The sequence below is a fragment of the Oryzias latipes genome, chromosome 24, assembly GCF_002234675.1.
Source record: "Oryzias latipes chromosome 24, ASM223467v1".
Classification (NCBI taxonomy): domain Eukaryota; kingdom Metazoa; phylum Chordata; class Actinopteri; order Beloniformes; family Adrianichthyidae; genus Oryzias; species Oryzias latipes.
In genome coordinates, this window is record NC_019882.2 from 10,059,257 (window position 1) to 10,077,488 (window position 18,232).

Consider the following 18,232-nt stretch of genomic DNA (forward strand, 5'->3'; position numbering starts at 1 on the left):
TAAAAAAAGATAGACTAACAGTACAATGTTCCTCCCCCCTTACACACAATAACTGTCTCTTCCACTCAATACAATCCATTCTAGGAGCGCAATTACTTCTTATCTTGAAGTATTATTTTAATGAAGCATTTGCCTTGCACTCTTGCACTTTTATCTCTCCCCACTTCCAGAAACAACAGTGAGCACAGTTCTAAGAGGCTTTGGGTTTGATAAATCAATCATCCAGCAATGTTACGCTTCGGCTTGTCTTGTTTTTTTCTGTCAATGGCCGACTTTACAGCCAGAGTTTGAAACCAGTTGAGACTGTTTTTTGGACGTGATGGCTTACGAGGATTCGACGGTTTCGTTTTTTGATTTGGTTTTAAAGTGGGTGTTTTTGGTCATTTTTTGATCCACAGCTGTTTTTATTTCTGGTTATTATCCTCAGCCTCTTTAAGGGTTATTTTGTAGTTTATCATCTGTTTCGTTACCTTTTGTTTCTCCTTGGATTTTTGTCATGTTTAAGTTTATTTATTTGGTCTTATAGTGTCTCCCACCAAGTCTGGTCTCCTGCATTTTGGGTCCTACACCATCAATTTGTTACCGGATGACCTGACCACCTATAGGACCGAGAACATTTTTGCTGAAGTGGAAGATGGGTTTCCCTACAGTTATATTCAAATCATGCTATTTCATGTCCAACAAAACTGTTCCTGTGGAGGGTTGTCGGGACGCTCCTCTTCATTTGGCTGTTCCTGAAGAAAGGTCACCAGGGCCATGCGTCACGTTCCTTGTCCCTGAAGATGGTCACAGTTCATCCCCCTTAGCTAAGATAGAGGAGAGTCAGCGGGCGGCTTGGGTTGGGGGTGCTGTGCTCTCCGTGCTCCTGCGCCTCCCTGCTCCTTGGCGTTGGAGGGCCGTGGGGCGGTCCTGCTCACCCTGGTCCGGGTGCCTGCCTGGACTACCCGGGGGGCGGATTCCCTTCAATCTGCATACCATACCGGTGTCAGGGGGTCTTGGCTACCGCTGCCGCTTGGCAGGGGTCTTGGTGTGGGGACGACTGGGCACTGGCTCTCTTTTTGTGTTGGTTTGTATGCACATGTGTGTGTGAACTGTAGTTGTGTAAGTAAATGTTGACTTAATTGTATGTGAAGATTTTTGTAGTCAACAGGTATGATTGTAACACTTGAGTATGTGTGTGTGTGGACAGGACGAGTTTAATAAAAAAAAAATAATTATAATAATTGCAAAGCGCAGGACTTCCATTATCCTTTCTCTCATTGCTTTGCCCCACCCCTGTAATTTGTGGTCAATGACTGAAGAGATCTTTAGTCACATGGTTTTGTTCACAAGCTTTGCTTTGGAATATATACTAGTCCACTTAGAGGCAGACCCAATGTAAGGTTCAGGACTCGATCTGGACCAAATTAAGCAAACTTGGTCCGGACTAATGGGCTTTTTCAGTCTGAAAACACCCTGAGTTTTTTTTTTGTTCTATTCAGGCTAAAGTGTATAGTATGATTAGCAATTAGCAAAGAGCTACTTGGCTGTAGCTTGACTCAGCATAGGTTGCAGCTGATTTGCTCTGTGTAAGGGACTTTGTTTACATAAAACCACACACATTCACTAAACGTGTTTTCAGTACCATAGTGTGACAGAAAAAATGGTTTTATTTACCATTTTTTTGCTTTGAAATGTTAATTTGGGTTTCATTTTAAGCTAGTAAAAAATGTCTGATTAGCTGCTTTGTCCTCATTTGTTTCTTTTTTTTTCTCCATATTTCTTACAGTTTCATATAATTGAAACCAACTGTAACATGTCAGCACCGTTTGGAATCAGTGTTTGCTGGACATTAGAGAGCTCTGTTCTTCCCAGCTAGAGAATTCACTTTATTGACATGAGCTGGCCTCCTTTTGTTGTTTCCTCCAAAAGCCTGCCGGTATTACCCTGAAGCAGCCTCACTTTCTTGGCCTGTCTTGTGGTGTGTTAGCACAAGCCAATCCCCCTGAGATGCTTTTCTCGCCTGGATTTCCAGGTCCCAGCATGAGACGCCGCCTTTGGTGGTGAGCCATGTGCAAAGCCGCGTTTAGTAACTTGATCAAGGGGAGCGAGGTGGCGTCCTCTGAAGCAAAGAGCATTAGAAGCGTGAAGAAATTACCCTGGCAAGTCAACAGCTTTGATATGTAAAAACCTGCATCTGTTGGCTGGCAGCGGTGATGCCAGGAGGGAGAGGTAGAGGAGGGAATGCAAGGCGTCTGCCTTTAGATTCGTCATTCTAATAGAATTGCAAAAGCCAAATCCCAAGCTGTGAAACTGTAATGTTCTTAGTCAAAGTGACTTGGCACCATCTTTAGGCTTGTGAGAGGGGAAGGAAGGCACAAAAAGGGAAATGGGGTAAGGAAGCGACAGAGCAAGGTCTCCTGTCCTAGAAATGCAAAGACGGGAGAAATCAAGTACGACTCTTTGCCAATCTGGTAAGAAGTTCTGACTTCACCTTTCAGACCTTCCAACATCTTCTTGATGCAATCACCCGGCTTCCTGTCATCCAAATAACAAGTCAACTGCGTGGGTGACGGCGCCCATCAAAAAAGACCGTTCTGAAAACCGTCTCTGCTCCAGCCGCATTTGACATTACCTCAACGCCAAACTAATGCCAACAATTATTTCACCCGCATTACAGCACAGCTCATACACAATGTGGGGATGAAATGTTAATGAAGTTTTTATAGTAGAACCATGTTGAATTGATCACACTCACAACTGAAAAGGTTACGAGCCTTCCCACCGAAGCCTGGATAATTAATGGCATGGTCAGTGGAAACTGTCAGGGAAACTGTTAGCAGATCAGCAGGCCTCCTCGCACCCAAGAAACCACATTGATTATCATTAGTACCAGTTTTTGAGCTCATAAATTATCCCTGTGCTTGAATAACAATTTGATTATCATATGTTTAGTGTTTGTTTTTAGCAAATAAACAAGCCCAAAAGGTCCTTTAGAGAAGAAACCATGACAGAGACCACAATACAATAGCAAAATATTTAAGGGAAGAAAAATAATGCACAGCCAGATTAGAAAAATAAAAATAAAAGTAGATATTTACTGACAAAAAATGTGAAATTCCTTCTTTTAGAAAAGCTTAATGTTCTTTTAGTTCCCAGATTGTAATTGTGCCTTTTTTAGACCCATAAACAAAAACAGTAGATGAGCACCCAATGTCTCCAAGTGACTCAGAGCACTGCCTCCACCCAATGAATACAAAATTATGTATAAAAATGCAGTGACAGCACCTCTGGGTATTTACTGGACCACGTTGGGGCCAGTTTTTCTGCTTTGGTGTGTTCGGTGTCTTGGAAGGACCTGTCAACACCAAAATGGAAAATGTGAAAAAAATGAAATGAAAAAATATTGTTTAACGCGTCTAGTATGGCCCTTCTAGAGCCCCAGATACTGAGCTCAAAAAGATAAGGCACCGCTAGACAGCATCACCCATACCTCATAAGTGTGTGAAGCTTACATCAACCTTTCAAAATACTTACCACATACCCGAAAATCGTACCTTCCATTTTCATGATGTCCACTGAGGTAGCTGAACAGGTCAACCCCCCGTACCGGAGCGAATGACTAAGGCTTTAAACCATCAGTTGTGACTGAATACAGAACCTTCTACTTCCAGCGAAAGGACATCTTTAATGACAAAATACACACAACCTTCTGATAAATCTGACCAGACTACAAATTTTTGTGCCTTTGTAGTCAAAATTGAAAAGTCAATACCCAACACTTATTCTTGCCTCATTGTATTTTTCAGGTCAATCACAGTCCTGCCATGTGCAGGTCTTGATAAAAATTTGTATTCAGGCAAGAATAGACTGACTTCAGTGTGTTCCAACCTATCAAAATAAATCATCCATTATTCAGGCAAATTTTGGACACGTTACTTTTAGGCTAAATGTAAATAAAATATGTTTTTTTTTCTCCCACAATGCCTCTTATGCATCATTTTATTATCTTCTGGGAAATGCCTGAGTGCTTCCCAACCATGGAGAAACTTGCTGGTTAAATAAAAGTAAGTTTGTGTCAACATTTGCCAGGGGGATGAAATATTTTGGGCAGCTTTCTACCTTCTTGAAAGAACCAGCAGACATTACAGATCACACTCGCTTTACACATTTACACACACACTGATGTTGCAAGTTGATAGCCACCTGGAGCAGTGAGGGGTTCTTGCCGGAAGACATTTTTACAAAAACGGACCACCCCTCCAAAAATGTGTTGAAAGGATAGATAGAATTCCACTTGATAAATATTTGAAACCTAAATCTGACACAAAATGTGCGTTGTCCTAATAAACAACTTGAATCAGAAGAATACATTAGCGATTGCAAGTTTGTAGTGATATACAGTACAGCAAATGCTGTTTTACAAGTACCTTGTGCCTTGCACGTAATTCGGATTGTGACTCTTCAGGAGGTCTAAGGCCTTCTTTCTAAAACACTTCACCAAGGCACCTTAGCTCCAAAGGCAGCAGTCTCCAACCCTTTTTTGAGCCTGTTTAATGTCAGACAATATTTTCACAGATCAGCCCATACAAAGTGGAAATCCCTTTTCTTTTAGCATCTGGTTTCTCTTTAGGTGGGAAACACCTTTCACAACAAATCCATATTTCTAGTATAGACTCCTGATTTTGTCTGTTAAATGCCGATTTTTTTTCTCCTTCTGTTTCCTCAGTGACTTTTTTCTGCAGAAAGAAACTTTCCAAAGATTCTTTTTAACTTGGTGCAGCTATTGTAGGAAGGTAACAAACGTCTTTAAAACACATGACTGAGACGAACGATTTGACAAGACTCACAAATAAGTCATAGCCGGTGTGTTGGAGAGTCTATTACTTTTACAAAATAAAACTCCCTTTAGAATCGGATAATAAATAAAAAAGAAATAATGGAAGTTATATCCTTTTTCCTTTGTGAACCAAGGGACAAGTTTTGGTCCATGGCAAGGGGAGTTGTGGATCTGTTTTTTCCTAAGTTACTTTTTTTTAAATCTAATTTCAATCAAGAGTGGTTTATGCCCAGAACATTGTAGGCTGTTCCTTTTTTAAACATGTTTTTCCTAATCATATATTTTGTAAAGTAAGTTATTCAAGTTATAAACTTACCAATCAGATGCATCAATAAAAGTCTTAACAGATTCTCCCAAGTCCACTTTCAAGTAATGAGGACGTGGCCTTCCAACAAATTCACTTCTGATTGGCGAGAGTGGTTGCCATAGAAATGTTGACTCAGACTGACTCTGACCAATGACCGCTCACTGGTGATTTTAGGATCCAACAAGGCAACATTCATATTTCTGAAAATGGAGACTGAATTGACAGAAGTAATTTTTCTGTGTGACTTCACACGCACTTAGTCCAGTTCTTATATACAGTCAATAGCTACAACTCAGTTCACATTTCGCGATCTTGATGTTTCGTTGATTGCATTGTGCTCTGCATCCTTATTGGCTGTAGACCAGGCCTGCTCATTCCTGGTCCTCGAGATCTACCACCCTGACTGTTTTCCAGGCCTCCAAGTCCTGCTAGCTGCTGATTAGCTCAATCAGATGTCTCCACATTCGGATTGACTGAACACACCTGGTCTAGGTTATCAGCAGCAAGCACTGCAGGGAGAGCTGGACAACAAGGCAGGATGGTAGATCTCGCGGACCAGGAATGAGCAGCCCTGCTATAGACCATTGTCAATCAATTTCCTCTGTTGCGTGACTCCTGTACAGAATGTATTTAGTTTGCCAATTCTACATAAATCTTCAACTGGAATCAGATCTTTGTTTTCATTCTATGATAGTGGACTTTTTTTTCTACAAAGTTTTTAGCGTCAAGAGTTTCAACAAGAGATAAAAGAGAAAAAAATGTTAATATCTGTCTGAGAAAAGTGGATAAAAGCATTTATAATAATTGTCAAAAATAGAGCTGGTTACTTTGCGGATTTCGTCTGTTATAGGTTATTTATGGAATGTGATGAGGAAAAGCTGTTCACAACTGTGATGCAACTCCATAGGTTACCAGCAGCACCAGACGGGTCGCTGCCATTATCCTTAGAAGAAGCATCTGCTATATAATTGAATTAGTTGTGTTCAAGCATTTTCAGCCGACTTGGGCATTAATCAAAGAATTAACAAAGATAAGTGACGAGTCTAGAGAGACAAAGAAACCCATCTTCACTGCAGTCAAACCTGCAACCTCAAACTGAGGTTTCCGTAACGTCAGGGTTCTGCAGATGGTAATTGCTTTACGTCTGGACTGCATTGACAGCAGCACAGGGGATGGAGGAGCGCTGATGCGGAGGAATCTTCCCATCCATTATTCAGCTCAAAGGCCGCATATATAAAACACATGAATCACAGTCATCATTTCATGTTCCCTGGACGTCTGCTCGACATCTCGATGCAGGTTGTTTTTCATACATCAAAATGCTGAGCGATGTTGTGCTGTAGATGTTTTAAAAAGCTTCCGCTTCCATTCAAACGCGCAGATCTTCTTTAATCCTCCCACACACAGTCCAAATGTTAAAGCCTGGGAAAGAGGCGTCACATAAAAAGCCACACCAGTCAAAGGGACGAACCAAACCACAGCCACACACATCCAACTGAGAGCTGTTTGCTTTGATCCAATGACAATAGGTTGTCAAACACAGGGATCTTATTTATTTTATTGTTCCTTTTACATAACTGTCATAAAACTTTATTGTACGATAATAAAACAATTGTTTTAGAGGTATCAGTCTGTTTATTTACGTGTTCTAAAGAAGGTTGGGTGTTAATTTAAATATGCTAACGCAGCCAACCATGTAGTGGTGTCTGTGGGTTTTTTTTTTACATCCTACTAATGTAGGTGAGTTGTCATAGGTAAATAAAACAGACAAAATAAAAATGTTTTGCTGTAGTAATTCGGCCATTGCAATGGGTACCCAACCCTGGTCTTTGTGATCCACCATCCCTCTGTTTCTCCATCTGTTCTGGATCTGGTGATTCTTGGCTTTGGTTAGTCGGACATGTCTAATTTGGGTATTCTGCAGCTTATCATGCAGGACCAAAACCCAGGGTTCATCAACTAAAGAATGTCAACAAAAAATGTAATTCTAACTTAAAATCTGGAACACGCTTCACTGAACCTTGTTCAGTTGGAGTGCAGTGCTTCTTGCAGCCATCTGCCAGTCTTTGACATGTGTTTGAGGAACATTTTCACCACCAGCTTCTTGCATGTGCAACAACCTGCAGTCTTTCAATGGGCTTCCTGGACTTCCTAATTTTTAGTTTCTTGCAAACCGCTAAATTGCATTCAAAGTCTCACAATCAAATCAGAAGTACAAATGGTTGCAGTTCCTTCAACGACTAGTGGAGGTCGGTTGCACAAATGGGAAAATTCCCATTGATTTCCATGGTTAAAAGAGAATTTTTGTATTACTTTTATTATTATTTTACACCCAACTAAACAGATATGTATCCTGCTGTTAAATCTCAATTTGATTTATATTTCTTTATTTTATATTCATGACAACTGGGAGGGTAGGTATTTTTTTATTTGCTGTTTTTATTTTATTTGGGCTTAAATTTAGCTTTGCTTCGCCCAAATCCCTATTTTGATACTATATAGAGGTGGGCAGAGTAAACTTCAAGCCTGAATTTCTGTTTGTCCTCTGTGGTTTTCTTGGTCTTTTGAGGAACAGTCCATTTCTATTTTTTTTTATTCTTTTGCATTTTCATTTCTTATTAACCCTTGTGCTATCTTAGATGACCCCACCCTTACATTGACGTGTTCTCCTTACCATGACAAAGGTGGAAAGATTTCATGTAATCCATGGACACCAGTGAAGATCAGAAATCATTGAAGAAAAAAGTTTCAGCGCACTGTCTAGTGGGTCTAGATGACCCAACTCCCAATGTTAAAGTGCCTAGGATAGCACAAGGGTTAAGGGGGGCCGTGGTGCAGAGGTAGAGCTGTTGACCTCTGACTAGAAGATCTCAGGTTCTGTTACTGTTACTAACCATGTGTCAAAGTTAGGAAACACTGAACCCGACATTGCTCCTGATGGTAGTGGCAGTGTTTGGTAGTGGAGCCGCCATCAGTGTGTGAATGTGTGTGTGGGTATTGCTCTAAAGCACTTTGGGCCTTTTCAGAAGGTAAGCCCTACATAAGTATACCATTAAAAAGATTTCCAGGCTTTTTTGTTGGATTTATGATAGTGATCTGCATCCCCAAAACATGTCTTATGCTCTGGTATCCATGTATAGTATATTGAAATTTTTGGAAAGAGCAATGTTCTATGAGTTCTTTCTCAGTTGTCTTAAACTGTAATTTTGTTTTAATGTTTTCACTAAAGAGCAAAAGTTGCCAAAGTTAAACGACACATACTCTCACACGATCGTTTTAACATCTGCAAACTGCTTCTGAGATGTACTTTTGCTCTGGGAGCCAGACCCGGGCATATTGCCAGTTGCCTCTGAATGTCCTCCACCTCTCCAGTTTTCATGATAGCCGAATAGCTGGTTTCCAATTCCTTTGAAATGTTTCTCAAGACTCTTATCTGAGTCATAAGCTGCGACAATGTTCTTTCTGAAGGACATCGCTTTCATTCTCAGCAGTTGAACGCACACCAAACTAAATGTCAGAGGCTTAAAACGCTGAGTTCTAATATTTCCATCAGGAACATGTGACGTGAGATGACAGCAAGAAATGTGTTCATTTCATTTTAGTGTTTTATAAGTGAAAATTGTATTTTTGATAAGTACTCGTGCTGTTATATGTGATAATGCTAACATTATCACTATTATTATTACTATTATGATTTGCTAACAATGCAACAATGAGTTTTAATTGACAAATATGTAACACGTTTTAAAATATAAAGCAGTCAGAAAGGAGGACAAGGTTTTCCTAAAATGGGAGGATGTCTTTTATTCCATGCGTTCATTTTGATACGTTTATGTAAATACTTTGAGGTCAAACTGCCCCATGGTACCAAACCCGCTCTGATTACAGACGATCAAAGCTCTTTCTGCTCCGCGCACTTTGTTTACTCTTTGCAGTCAGATTTTGTTTGTGTGATCACTGTTGGTTTGACTCATTTCACAAATGCAAACCTTTAAATAGGACTTTAGATGAATAACACAGCAGAGGTCACACGGGTCAGGCAGGCGGCGCTCCGAACCGAACAAGCTTATTTTTCATTGTTTAGAGTACCCAATCGCTGGATAAACCCCTGTGAGGCTTTGGCCGTGGATTCGGAAAAGAAGATTTTTACTTGAAATCAAATATTTGTATTCAGTCCTCCTTCCATCGCCGCTGCGCAGCGATCCCTGAAGGAAAAAGGTTCTGAGCAAGAAGGATGAAAGACAAACAAGGAGGATCAAACAAAGCCGTGTTTGACACTCCTCTAATCATGAAGGAGGACAGCAGACACACTTCACTTTTACAGTCTGCACAGTTTGGCATGGATGTTCTTCAGCTGCAACTCAGAGGTGAACGTTGCTGCAGTTGATTTTAGAGTCTGAGTTCCTGGAGTGCGTCCGCAGATGAATTTGGCCTCTTTACTGTAAATGTCAGTCCATTAACCATGGGACAACAGTCACCGTACTGCCTAAATTTGTTTTTTTTAAGTGTCAAGCTATCCACCAGTGGCTGAAGATGGATCGAGGTTTTCGCCCGAGGCAGAGCTTGTCCCTGAGCCCGAGGCTGCAGCTCTCAGTCCAACCAGCTCTGTTCAGGAAACATCACGCCGGATCTTTTCTGCTCGTTTCTGCTCACTGGGCAGCTGGTTCACTCCGGAGGCAAAGGAGAGAGGCGAAGCATGAACCCATGTTTAAAGCATGTTTCTGTTACATAAACATGCTCTAAATCCCCATTTTTCCCATTTTAATTGTTTTGAAAAAAGGTCTTCACTGAGATTTGATCAAATATGAAGGAAAACTCAATTTAACAACTTTATTTTGACAATCTCATTTTACATTCGAAACATTTTTATGTTTTGGAAAAACATTTTAATAATTGTCCGAGGCGAGGTCAGTTCATTGCATAAACACTGGGATATTTGTTACACAAAGAAGACAGTCTAAATTGACTCCAATTTAGAATTCATCCATCCTCCAAATCCTCCAAAGTTCTAGCTTTAAAACTAGGAATGCAGAAGCACCAACTACCTGATTTTGTCCTGACAAGTAGTTTAAACTCAGTTTCGAGCTGACAGGGTTGCTGGAGCCTATCCCAGTCACTGTTGAGCTAAGGTGGGGAACACCCTGGTAGGGCTGACAGTCCATTACTGTGTAGCATGAGTGCCAACCACTACACCACAGTGCAGCTTTGCTCCAATTTGATGTAAAACAGTTTTACAGTCTTGTTGAAATAGCTCAATTGCTTCTGTGATGAGATTAGGTCAACATGTCAGCAAAGAGGCTCACAAGTTACCTTCTATTCATACCACGTCTCCATTCCTTTAAAATGGTACTTGAAATTAAAAAATGGAGACTCAATCATTGGTATATATTCAGAGATGGAGACTTAGACTTGATAATCTGAATTGAATTATTTTTAGGTCTCACATGCTTGGGACTTGACTCGAAATTTGCCTTTGAGTTGAGGGCGAGACTGTTGGTGTGGAGTAAGGCTTTCTCCATTTCCTATCATCCATCTGTTTACACTCTTTTATGTTAGCTTACAGCTCCTTCCAACCCCAACTTAACATTACTGGTGCAACAAAAATGGCCAACAATATTGGAGCTAACCAGCCGTGTAGCTTTGAGCCAGATGCCAGTTTAGACGAGGAAAATGAAAACATACATGGATAAATGTGTCTGTAAGTGGGAACGGAGCAGGGAGCTTGTGACCAGCCTATTGTAGCTTCTATGTCACCACTACATGCTTTTTTAAACTGCTTTTTTTTTTTCGTCTGCTCCTGATTCACAATTTGTATAAAGAAATACTTAGAAACAAAATTTTAAGTTTCATTTTCTTTATATATGTCCTCCATCATCAGAAAAATGACGCAAGATCATGGTAAAACCCTAAGTTTCATTTAAGTGGGTCTTTAAGACTTGAGTATAGACTTGACCTCAAAGACTTTAGACTTTAGGATTGACTTGACCAATGGTATCATTTAGTACCATTTTCATTTGTTTATTCCTGTTTTTTATCTGCAGGTTTTGGCTGTCAGGTCTAAAAACTACAGCTCTCTTTATGAAGCTTTAGAACTAGGAATGCAGAAGCACCAACTTCCTGATTTTGTCCTGACAAGTAGTTTAAACTCAGTTCATAATAATAAAGTATTTTTCTCAACTGTGAGGTTTAAGACTTGAGACTGGAATTGAATTTAGAGCTTAAGACTTGAGACCTGGCCCAAATTTGTCAGCAAAGACTTTGGACTTGGACTTTCAAAGCAAGACTTGTAAGCATCTCTAAATTGAACCATATCTTTGTTTTCCATCTCAGTTGCACCAAACCTGGTTGTGTACCAGTAGCTGTCAGATTAGTTGGCCAGGATTTGTCGATTTTCAAATCTCCTACCATGGAAACGGGCCTTTTAACTGCTTCAAAACCAGTGTTTTCATGAACCAATGTTTTCATGAAGCCTGAAAATTACGTGTTTCATGCTTCTGTGTACACTGTCATCCGCGTACATGAAGTGAATTGAGCTTTTAGACATAAGACACAGAGGAAGAAACTATAATAGGTATCAGAAGCACTCTCTGCGTTTTACCTTTACTGGGAAACCTCTTCAAAGACACGTTTCTTTTTTCCTGAACCCCCTGCTGTTCTGGTTTTCTTTTTTCTCAGATAACAGCCAGAATTCATCCAACCCACTGGAATTTGATTAACTGTAGTGGCTCCTCAAGGAACTCTGGCGTGTTGCATGTTGTGTGATAATTAGTGCTGAAGGCAAAGACGTTAAGTCACTTTAGAGACTTGACTGTTCTGTGTGTCAGTGATTCAGTAACATGTTACTAGCTCAGTTATCTTTGTGGCCTTGTCCATTCGGTCCTGCCAGAAGCCTCTGGGCCAGAGTTAATTCATTAGTAAAAAAAAATAAAAGCTTACATGAAGACAAAGTATTTCTGTTTTATGCTGAAATCTTGTTAAACTGAGACAGGATCTTGGATTGGAAATCACAGTAGTTTTTCTTTCTCACAGCTTTTGCAAAGATTTTAATTTTGATTCCAATTTCTACGTTTCGTCTGTTGGAAATTTCTGTTGGATAATCTCAGACTGTGGTAATTAAAGGGCACCACATGGGGCAGTACACTACACATAATTGGTTTTCCCAGCATTCTTTGTATGAAATGTGTACTGTGCTGTTTCCATCACACGTTCTTTGATATGTCAAAAACACTAAAGACCTGTAAGACATGTCCGTGAGGATAGTTTTACGTGGCAGCAGTGGATGCAGTTTTTTTTGTGAACATCCTATGTCATGGAGGACAGCTTTTGAAAGAAATGTCGGCGTGGGTTACGATTTGCAATCAAAGCCATGCTTTTAAATTGGGGAGTGACTCTTCAGATGAGGTGGGGGATCATCTATGACAGTGTGCGTAAATTTCAGCATTGATCATGGCAGATCCAAAAATCAACTGACGCAAGAAATTTGGTTCCACGCATTCAGAGCATGATTCCACTGATTCTGTTGTGGAGAAAAGCGTTGTACCGATAGCCGTATTTCTCTGGGTCAGCATGAGCTGATTCCTTTTTTTGTTGGTTTATGTTATAAGAGTCGACACATGCTCCCATCAGACGCACTGCTTACATTTTATAGATAATATTATATGGAATAACCTACACTGCAAAACTTCAGACTACACAAAAGAAAGCCAAAAGAGCAATGACCCGGTTCATGTCAAATCCTCTAACAGATCCTCTCTTCCACAGATGCAGCCTCCTTGAGATACCGGAACTCAACACATATCATAATACATGCACAGTGTACAGAGTTGTTAACAAATTAAACAGTCGTTTGTGTGACCTCATGCCACTTTTTTCCCCCTCTCATCACCATGACACCAGGGGAAAGCATATGCTAAAAGGGAAAAATAGGAAGCTACATTGTATCAGCTTTTCTGTCTGCGCTAGAGGTCCACAAATTTGGAATCATCTAGACAATAATGTTAAACAGTCTGCTACAATATACATATTTAAAAAGAAACTGAAATTGCAATTATTGCCAACTTATGTTTTTTATTTTGTCGCGGCCGAAACCACGTATCACTGTCTGTTATTTCTCCCTGTTTGTGATGCATACATGGATACGCATCTTTATATTGTTTGAGTTTATTGACTTATATACTACCACCTTGCACTAGTATTACCATCAAATACTTTTATTTCAATTTTTTTTGTTATATTATTATATTTTTCTTTTCCACCAATCATTTTCATTCTTTTATGTTTGGCTAAAATGTTGGATCCCTGATAAGACGAATCTGCTTCAGGGGTGTCCATTTTTTCCACGTTTGTATTGTTAGGTGATTTGTTGTTTGTGACACATTGTGAGAAAGTAAACTAAACTAAACTAAAACGATTGAGTGAACAGTCAAAGATATGCAATTTGTTTAAGAGTGTGTGTTATTTACATGTTGTCCGGTATTAGAAGGCTAATTAATAAAAATGTAGCTTTGGTCAGCCAATTAGGAAGCAGACTGGAAATGAATGAAAAATGCAATATTTGTGTACTCTGCTATTTTGTTTATTTTTTTCATGCCTAATCTTAGATAGTTCCAACCTGCCTGGATCTCTCCACAGGTGAGAGAATCTCAAATTTGGCCAGTATTTTTGGGAAACTCCTAAAACCAAGAGTAACAATTAGACCTGAAAGAGATACTCAAATTAGATGCAATCCTTTCCTTTATTGATGCAAAATTTGCCATCACATAGATTTGATTTGATTTCTTTATTTAACCTACTTCAGTACAGGGGGACAATTGTCTACACATAGGGGGACAAAGCACCCTCATTCTTAGCTTTGGTAAGCTAGCAGTGTCCTAAAATACCTGAGATGTCGGCACAGTTAAACCGCTGAAATATAATTCAAAAGTATTTTATTGCCAACAAAAGCGAACAGGAATGAGCTTTTAAAACTAAAACAAACAATTAAGTCGGGGAATAGATAAATCTATAAATAAGTATATTTAAGGAAATACTGTCTAACCATGGTTTTAAAACCGGTGCATTTAGATTCGGAGATAACGACATTTTTACCCCTGCCAAATGAACTGCTTTCATGCAACACATTTCTCTTTAAGATGGATATCCAGTGAAATCTCAGTAATTACCTTCTAGTATTTAGAGAGAATAATGTAGATTATGTCACAGATTAGAATTTCAATCAGGTAATCAGTGATCTGTAACAGATTACATTTTGCAAATAATAACCCAGCCCTCCCATCATCCCTGCACAAGCATCCAACTCTCCTTTTTCTCGATTTGGAATTATGCAAATTTCCCATAATTAAGGGGCTTGGTGTCGGTTTTGCTTCCTCTGCTCCATGTTTGCTGTTGTTCCCTGAACAAGCGTGCATGAGCCCATCATCACGAGGGATGCTGGGGCGAAACGGGGGGGGTATTGTAACAGCACAGAAATCTACATTCCCAGTCGGTTCAATCCAAGATACATTAGACATGCTAAAATATGAATGCAATACTTTTTCTTTTTTACTTTTCAAGAGCAGAAGTTAGTTTCCACCCCCATTAAATTGGTGGAACGACTCACCTCTGAGCATTGCAGAGAGGTGACGGCTGTCAGACACTTAGGAGTTTTCATTTCCATTTAGAAAGGCTCACTCCATCATCCCGCCGTCGCTTTTGTGTAAAGTGTTACTGATTTTTTGTCCCGAACAACGCTTTGGCTGTTCTGCTAAACTGATCCTTTAAAGGCTGAACATTTCTATTTTTCATTTATGTCCAAAATGTGCTCCCTGTGCCGCACTGAGACTTCAGGGTTTGCTTAAAATGACTTTAATCTTCACCTTTATGCAATCCTCTTGCTTCATTGAACTGCTGTGACCTGCGTTTCTATCCTTTGAAATGGGTGAAGACTCTCAGCAAACCTTTATTTTCTTTTTCTGTGGTCCTTAAGAGGCTTGAGCAGGCTGCTCAACACTTTCTCTTCTGATGCCACTATAAAAAATATTCTCATTAGTATATTTTTAGACGTTACCTTTTTGTCTAACATTTTTTCCAGTAAGAACTTACTCAGCTGGCCGTTGTGTAGACGTACTTATGTTGCACTTGAATCTCATATGCAGACTCTTCAGACTGGACCTCAATGACTTGAGACTTGACCTCATGGACTTGAGACTTGACTTCAATGTCTTAAGCGTTGACTTGAGACTCAATTAAAGACTTGACGTACAATGTACAATGATATGTAAAATGTTGAGACTCAAACTCAAGGACTTGAGCTTTGACTTGAGACTTGAACCTAAGCAACTGAGACTCAACCTTAAGAATTTGAGATTTGACTTGACTCAGGACGTAATTTGAGAATCATACTCAAGGATTTCTGGCTGACCCGACCACAAGAATTTGAAACTTGACTTGAGATCTTTGACTTGGAAAAATATGCATTTGTTTAATCTTATTTTTTATCTGCAGGTCAATGTTGTCATGTCTAAAAATTAAAAGCTCTTTTTATGCGGGGTTAGGAATGCAGAAACGCCAACTTTCTGTTTTTGTCTCTCAACCAACTGTTGAAAGTAGTTTAATAACATGTCACAAAAAGTTGTCAGAGTGATGTATAGATGTGCTCATGGCTCTTCCCCTCCAAAAGAATGTCAAATAACATATTCTTATTAGGATAATGAAATGTTTTGTTTTACATTTTTTCGTAAGGGGCCAAATTAAACTCTTCTCAGTATCTAAACAAGCAATGAAATAATGTTCAGAAATGTTTATCTTTGCATCATGACCTGACCATTTTAGATGATATTTTAGCTTACATTTACCTGAATAATAAACCTTATTAACAACTTTGTGTATTATTTAATACACAAATTGGAAGTGGGGTCATCTAGACCCCATTAGACAGTGCGCTGAACCTTTTTTCTTCAATGATTTGGGATTTTCACTGGTGTCCATGGATTACATGAAATCCTCTTCTCCTTTATCCACTTTTGTAATGGTAGGGAGAACACGTCAATATAAGGGTGGGGTCATCTGGACCCCATAGGATAGCCCAAGGGTTATAAAGAAGGGTGGTGTGTTACAGCAAAAACTTTCAGACAAAGGCCTTTAAGGTTGTTCTATGTTCAAATGCACTTTGTTTTTGTTTGTTTGTTTGTTTGTTTTCCAGTTGAACAGACAATGTCTAGATTTATTTGCTTATATGTGCATCATTTGTGTATCATCTGTATGATTCTATTTTCTGATACATTATGTACAGAAATTGGAATTGTAGTGGTCCTAAGAAACTACTTTGTAGAACTGCAAGACAGTCAGTGTAGAGTAATCTAGCAAGATGGTTGTTTATTTCTTCCTTCCTTGCATCACATTTTTCTTAAACCTTTTTGCTTTTCGACACGTGTATACAGTTGAATCATCAGCATACATTGCAAATGTTACATCACCGCTTGATAAAAATGGAAAGAGCAGTTTTAAAAATAGTTGTAGTGTGACCCCATGTAAAATAGATCTTGTGATACTTAATTTTAGTGACATCTTTGAGATTTAGAATCTGTCTTTCTCCCTCTCAGACCCTCCGACGGTGGAACCAGTTTTCATGGAGATGCGTCAGGGCCTGGGCCGGCCGGTTGTGATGACCTGCAGGGTCCTGCGAGCTCACCCATCCCGAGTGCTGCGCTTCGAATGGCTTCTCTCGAACCGGCTACTGCATGCTGGAGCCTTCGATGCCCAAAAAGATGAGACGGAGTACACTATTCGGAGCCTGAACAAAGAGGGCTGGGGCGAGTACACCTGTAACATAATCAATGAGGCTGGAGCAGGAAAATGCACCTTCCAGGTCACAGGTGTGTAGAGTCTTTTCTGTGTCGTAAAATTCATGGAAATGCTAGTCTACTTCGCTTGAATTTGTATCTTTTTTTAAATATCTACAGATTCAAACAATTCCTTTTTACATTATATTTCAGGTAGAACCCATATTAACGTGCAACACAATTTACCATTAACTTTTCCCTTAAAATGGAGGCTAAAAAATCAGATGCCAATTTCATTCCATTTAATTCATTTAATTCCAGCCAGGCACAAACTGCAATTATTAATTTCTCCTCCATGATCAATTTTGGTTTGGCACTTTTGTGAATGAAAGTCAACACCATTCATCCGTCACTACCAAATCCGAGTTCCTGATTGGTCAAAGTTCAACTGGTTTAACTTTCAGCGAGTGAGTCCAACAATGGTCTTAAAAACCTTTGTAGCAACATGTGAACAAGAGTTTTGAATGCAGAAGCCCAAAACGCTGTGTTAAGCAACAATGTGAATGTTGCTTAATGCTGTATGGGAATTTTCTGCAGCGGTTCGTGACTTTAACATAGAAGTGCAGTGAGTCATGTACTCTCTTTTTAAGCATTTCTAAAGGCTGTGGGGGAAAGCATAAGAGTGTGGAGGAGTGCCGTCAAACAGGAGGTTTTGTTTCATGTAATCAGCAAGCTGGCCCTTTTTTCTTTCCTTTCATTCGGATACACTGGTACATGCTTTTCACTCACAGGTGCTTTATACCATACTGGATAGATCCTGACATCAAAAATGAACATCTTGAGATTTTTTTTTCCATCAACTTCATTTTTTTTCCAAACATTGGGTTTTTATTACTCTTTACCTGGTCTGACTTGGATACGAACTTCAACACTAAAAGTCGGTGCAAAAGTATAACCCAATTTTTTTTTCACCCTTTAGGACTGTGGTTTTCTTTTCTCCCTAATCTACTGCACCACATGGTCATCACCTGGTTGTCATTTATAACAGCACCAAACGCCACCTCAAGTGCCCACAAGAACTTTGTCCTCAGCTTCAATCTCTCAGACATCTGATTAGAGGCAGAAGCTGCAGGGTTGCATTGGGGAGAATTTGTCTCTTTGATCCTTTGCCTCTCAGGTCGCTCTCCTGCGCTCGTCTCTGCACTCTCTTATGTCAGCTTTTCACCACTTGATTTCTTTTTTTTACCTCTCCCCCTCTGAGAACCTGTTTTCCTTGGCTCATTCGTCATCCTGCTCATTTTCAGAACTCTTATCTGTTGTGGAGGCAGAAGTGGACAACCCTCTGTA

General features: G+C 39.7%; 1 protein-coding gene across 4 annotated transcripts in view; it reads left to right on the forward strand.

Moving 5' to 3' along the window:
* Positions 1–18,232, forward strand: part of mdga2 (MAM domain containing glycosylphosphatidylinositol anchor 2) — a 225,087-nt gene that overhangs the window by 164,059 nt on the left and 42,796 nt on the right. For all 4 annotated transcript variants that reach the window (XM_023952705.1, XM_023952706.1, XM_023952707.1 and 1 more), the window contains exon 10: positions 16,706–16,978. In XM_023952705.1, coding sequence (XP_023808473.1) covers positions 16,706–16,978 — 273 coding nt within the window. The remainder of the gene's footprint in view (positions 1–16,705; positions 16,979–18,232) is intronic.